This window comes from Miniopterus schreibersii (genome assembly GCF_964146895.1).
Source record: "Miniopterus schreibersii genome assembly, chromosome: 2".
NCBI lineage: Eukaryota > Metazoa > Chordata > Mammalia > Chiroptera > Miniopteridae > Miniopterus > Miniopterus schreibersii.
Genome location: NC_138102.1, coordinates 24,896,986 through 24,902,985, shown reverse-complemented (window position 1 = coordinate 24,902,985; position 6,000 = coordinate 24,896,986). Strand labels below are relative to the sequence as shown.

The 6,000-nt window shown below is 46.6% G+C and overlaps 1 protein-coding gene across 7 annotated transcripts in view; it reads right to left on the bottom strand.

Moving 5' to 3' along the window:
• Positions 1–512: 512 nt before the first annotated feature.
• The window catches only part of PSD3 (pleckstrin and Sec7 domain containing 3), a 461,071-nt gene continuing 455,583 nt past the window's right edge, over positions 513–6,000 (bottom strand). For 4 of the 7 annotated variants that reach the window (XM_081127019.1, XM_081127020.1, XM_081127021.1 and 1 more), the window contains one exon: positions 4,169–5,572. In XM_081127019.1, the coding sequence (XP_080983145.1) occupies positions 5,357–5,572 (216 nt within the window). In that variant the 3' untranslated portion in view covers positions 4,169–5,356. Of the gene's footprint in view, positions 5,573–6,000 lie in introns of all 7 variants that reach the window. The other 3 variants (XR_013998104.1, XR_013998105.1, XM_081127022.1) reach the window with 2 other exon arrangements.

Here is a 6,000-nt window from a genome sequence, read left to right as displayed (position 1 = left end):
TCTATGTACACGCTGCCAGATAAGCAGTAAGCTCAAACAACTAAGGCCAGTGGCTCTTCTTTGGGGAGAGGCAGGAAAAGAGGCCTACGTATAAAAATATTAAATAAAGTTTCAACCTGGTCCGTAGCCTGTCCTAAAATTCTTTTACCTGTGACACTAGATGCTAGTTTGTGCAACCGCGAGCCTAGAATACAGTATCCGATCGGGGAAGCCCTGATACGCTTCGGCGTGTGCACTACTTCTTCAGGGGAGCAGGGGTGCGGCCTGAGGGGAGTGGTCTGATCTACTGCAGAACAGCCACAGGGGCGTAAGTGACACGGTGGGGACTTACTTCGTTCTCCTGAAAGCTCTACTGTCCTGGACTAATTATAACAACAAAGAACGTGCACTTGAAAGCATCACCTTTTGTAAAAAGCCCAAAACTGTCAGTTTGACGTTATGTTTAAGTGCTCTTAATACTGAAGTTGCTAAGATTGCCTGTTTTTTGTGTGTTTTTTTTTAGTTTGTGTTTTGTATCTCCCCCTTTCTGTCACCCCAAATTCTAATGAGCTCCCCGCTCCGCCCCCGTGTTGTACGCAGGACACTGAAGTAGAATCTCCAGGTTAGTTCAGAGGCCTTTCTGCCCTGGTGATTCGAAGCTCAAAGATGGGATTTGCTAGCATAAAATCTTATTATTACAAAAATTTAATCAAAATATCATTTGAATTTAAGTTGAATAAACAGTACCACTATATATATTCTCAAGAACTGCATTATATACTTGATCCTATGAGGTTTTTACTTGCTTTTCGTTGTCACACTGGTTATTAAGGACAAAAATAAACTGGATGTACATATACCATATACTGATATACAATCCACACAGGGGTACATATATATACACACAGGCATAAATACCCACAGACACAACATGGACGCCTGACATACTATCTACATGAATATTTCCCAGAAGCCTGCAATACTACAGATGCACACAAACGTTACACAGGGTGAGCCGAAGAGACGGAAGGAAGCCTACGGTATATACAGTTATTTAACTTGCGATGTTTTCTTGCCGTTGCATTCAAGTCAACAAACTGTCATGCAGATTCAAGTATTGCCGACACTCTCCCTATGAAGACATTCTCTCTGCACGCACTGACCTAGCAGAGGGCTGCCCGCTTGGGTTTCGGGTACTACAGGTACCACGTGAGAATGGCAAGGACTTCGGGCTCCAGTCCTCCTGCAGGAGTGAGACGCTGAAAAGGAATCTGAGAGGACAGGCAGTGAGCAAGCAGCTCTCTCTCGCTTGCTGGGAGCATTTTGTGGTGAACTACTGATCTCTAAAGTCCTCTGGGTGACTCGATGGTGAGATGTCGAAAGCTGGCTGAGAGATCTGTTGACGGGGCAGATGGGTGGCCTGGCCTGGGAGGAGACACAGCCGAGAGCTCTGGAGCATGGTCGGCCCAGAGGCTCATCTGCCTGCAACGGTGACGGATCTTTCTCTGTCGGGGTAACTTAGATGCTCTGTGAGAAAAGCAGGTGCTAGTGAAACCCCAAATCACATTACTCATAACCAGACTCTACTTCTCCCAGGTCCCAGGATGCCACTGTGGCTTGTTACCAATGCTAAATTTACAACTGGGAACAGTTCTGCCATTTGAAAAGCGAGGGGTTGTTCACTGCCGAAATGAAGGAAGGTGGCTACCGACCTGCTGAACACTGGACAGGGTCCACGAGAGCGAAACGGCAGAGATTTGCACCAACAAGGTAATTAACTCCCTGGGAATTCAGACTTAAAAAAGCTTAACTGATGGCTATAGGAAAAAATACCAAAGGAATTCAAATTTCAAGACAACTAACCAAACCCAAGACAGTCTTGATAGGACGACAATAAAGGAGCTACTTTAAGGTCAATTTTCTTCCAACTGCCTACGATTAGGGATAAAGGCCGAGAGGAGGCCGCTCCTGGCTGCAGCAGGCCCTGCCTCACCTAGGAACACCCTCCAGGCTCCTTCCACGACATTGGGAGCAGCGGGCAAGGGCCAGCAGAAAGCCTGGGAACTCTGTGCTTCGGCCGCAAAGGGCCTCCTCCCCCACTGGTCTCAATTCCTCTCCAGCCTCAGAAGCGCTGCGCTGTGGCCACAGGGTGAGATCGAGATCAAGAGACCAACCCAGCCAGGCCTTGGAAAGCCAGCCAGCCCTCCTGGCCCAGGGCTAATTCCCTCACTTCACTTTTAACTAGGAAGCAGCCGGAGAAGCACCGAGGGTCTCCGGCGGCCGCTCTCTACCCAGGGACTCCGGGCCAACGGGGGCTCTCCCACACGCTGGGCTTGCGGAGAGGAATTAAAATGCACAGAAGCATCGCTTGGCTTAATGAGGCATTGCTAAGGTTAATAATAGGATGTTTTTGAAAAAGTGCACTTCAAATAATATCTATGGCCTGGGCAATCAAATAAGGACTCTGCCTGCTAGTACATAACTTCTGATCCCCAACAAAGAATTCCTGACACCTCCCGGCAAGAGCCAACACAGGAGGTGGGGGAACCACCCTGGAAACACTCAGAGACTTAACACACGGGCCACTTCTGTTAACTGGGTGACAGCACTGCCATGCAAGTCTTTTGAGGAGGATTAGGATTTTCTAGACTGAAGATTAATATGAAGCGTGTTTAATGGAAGAGAAACTGATTTAAAATGTGGAGAGAAACCCCAAGGCTCCTGACGCTGAGGTGGGAGAGGAGTGGGGTGGGGGGCGTACCTTCAGGAGAGGAGGAGGGCTCCCCTGTACCGTGAATTAGGCAGTAGGCCTGGGTTAGCTGTGGACGGAATGTCTTCGATTCCTTCTGACTAGATACTATAGGAAACAAATTATCGCAACAGAAAACAGGGTTGGCTATGGGCAAGATCCTCAGAATCTACTCAAACCAGGGGCCACCTCCTCCTACAGGATAAACTCTTGACCTGCGAGGTTTCTGACAACAGACAGAAGCCTGAGAGGCCTCAGGGAGGAGGTGTTCTCAGCCCATCCCCTAGTGATGGACAACATCGGGGCAGGGCAATCTGCCGCCCCGGCTCACCCAATAACCTTGCAGTTGTCTTTAAAGATAAACTAGGCAAACACAGTGTGCCGCAGCCTCAAAGGTGCCCTTCTCATCCAATGACCTGTCAGCACAGCAGAAGTCCCTGGAGACACATCAGTGAGTCCTACGAGGGAGCAATGCCCGGCTGTGCTGACCGAGTCGCTCCGAACTGCTCCGAACGCCGGGCTCGGTAGCAAGGTACCATTCTGATTATTAAATACTACAAGTAAAACACACAGAGACACTCTATGTACACAGACACACTCACACTGTGGGCAGACACATTCAAGCCAGTCAGGGATGTTCACTTTTCTTTAGTTACTGAAGCTCACGGGTGACATGCTCTAGGTACCTCTCTCCCCTCGGCTCGGGATAAATGTCTAGGAAGGAAACAGGCAGGCGGGTTGTTTCAGATTCTAGGAAGAAAGAAGATTCCCTCGTGGGAATCTGAATTCAGTCAGAAGCTACAGAAATGAATCAGATCTACCGGCACTATAGGTAACTATCCTGTTTCTTGGTTCAGAAACATAAATTTAGTCGTTGCCTTTTCCTAAACAAGACAGAGGGTTAGAGTGAGCTTTTTAGAGGCGTGGCAAAACACTTATCACAAAGCAAGCAGCTTTAACCTTAGAGAGGGTTTCTCTTCTCTGGGCACCATCAAATAGGAACATTTATATAGGTGAAGGAAGCAAATGAGAATAAATAATCCTGTAATTAAATGCCACTAGAAATGACCATGGTTTAAGAGCAGGTTTTCTCTAATTCACTGGAACCATGCTGTTCATGCAGAGTCCCTGATTCTTTGGTCATAGTACCTTTAAGTAATAAACTGAGTAGAACTAGAGCGAACTTCCGTGGAAGGGAAAAGAGTATTCAGAGTGATTCCATTAGTTCTGAAGTTGTGGAGATTATAGCTTTAAGGACCACAAAGTCTCAAGGTTTCAAAATCAGAAAGTTCTAACTCATAGCCAGCTCAATTTTCACTCCTATCTCTTCCTTTACAAGAGACTATTCTTTTTATCGCCCTGAAATTCAAAGGGACCATTCACTGTAACAAGCTCATGACTTTAAGGTCAATAGAACTATTTTAAGTAGAAAGAAAGAAATGATTTAGAATAAAGTATTTATTTTTAGGAGAAAGTTCAGTAGGAGCAGAGAGAAGTGGCTCTCAAAGAGACTAAGGTAAGAATAAACTAAGTTACTCTGTGTATGCAACCAGCAGATTCCTCAGTTTTCCAACCACAGTTCATTCAGACTATGTATCACGTTCAGACTGCTTTTCAAGAATCAGTATTCCTTTGCTGGAAAACTGCAGCTACTCTTTCCTCTCTTACTTTGTTTTGCTTAAGACCCTGATATTCTTACAACCAGGAGATATAACACCATGCCTATACATACATACACTCCTGGATGGCAGGGTACTGACAATAGAGATGATTCTGGATTCCTAGTCTAGACCCTGTGGGAATGAGTTAACAATTTCCTATGGACTTAACACATGCCTAATGCTGCAGCTCCCGAGAGTCGATCATTGTCATGATTCTTTAGAGAACAAAACGGACTTGGTGTCATCTTTCCTCAACCTTCAACGGCAAAAAGGTTCCACTTTCTCTCTCCTTGCTTGGCTGAAATGAACTCGGCACTTGGAGCAAGCTCACGTGCTTCCTAAGTTCTCCAGTCCTTCGATCTCTGCACCCCTTGCCCTGCTTCGGGCAGGGCCGGAGCTCAACAGTCCGCGCCGCGGGCAGGCACGGAGGCGTCGCCGCGGAACGCCTGGGTTCCAGGACTGTAACTCCGAATCCAGTTCCGTGAGTGCTCAATTCCACCTCTGTGACTGGGCAAGAATTCACATGGAAAGGTTTGCATTAACTCTGGCTAGAATTTACTAAACTACAAAGTCTGTCCAGTAAAGTGTTTCACAATGGATTCAATGTTTTAACCTTAAAAAAAAAAGTAACAGTTGGTTTGAGAATACACAGAACAACTGAGAGAGTGCAAACTAGAGAAAACCAAAGGAGAAGTGATACACAATTCACTCTGAAATCATGATCCCTCCCCCTCACAAAAGGTGCATTAGTTATCAAGTAGCAAAAATCATCAAAGCAAAGAAATCAAGAGCGAAGAGACAATCTGTACAGAAACTAACAAAAATATACAATAGAAAAGGTTACTAATGCACCATTAAGTCACAGACTTTTTTTTTTTTTTATAGATATATTCACCAATTTACCAGAAAGATCTTGAAAAACTCTATTTTGCTCCATGACCAGCCCTTTCCTGGCTGCAGACGGATTCTAAGTAACTTTTTGCTTAATGCTGGGTGTTTCGGGTCGGTGGTCTTTCCGCTCCGACACGTTGCGCTTGACTTTGGCAGTGACCGGAGACGAATCGGGGTTCAGCGAAGGACTCGAATGCGACTTCTTCAGTCCTGGGGCCTCACTTTCATTGTTACTCAGGAGCTTCTTGCCGCCTCCTTTTAGAATGCTGACGTAAGTTTCATACCGGGTTTGCTGGAGGGGAGGGGAGAGAAGAACGGTAGTCAGAACACTGCTCACACACGCGCATGTGCAACACACCTAACGTGTGAACTGCTTGGGGAGCAGGACTGGCTGTTGAGAGGACTTGACTTCATTCCCCAAAGTGGGCAACAGCTACAGGGGACTGAGGGATTCATTTGTTTAGATGAGAAACAAAGATAGAATTTTAGCTCTGGTTTGTCCTGCATTCTGAAGGGATGCCGATTTGGGATTATTGGCCATTAGATGGAGGAGCCATGCTTCCTGAACGCTCGGGCACTAGAAGGGTGTGCCCTGGAGGAGCTGTAAGCCTGGATTTTGGGCCACTGGATGGATCTTAATGGCTCCATGGTGTCTGTACTCCCTTGAACTTCCTCACATGACCTGGACTTGGCCCTGGCTTCCTTCGGTGGTTCACTCTC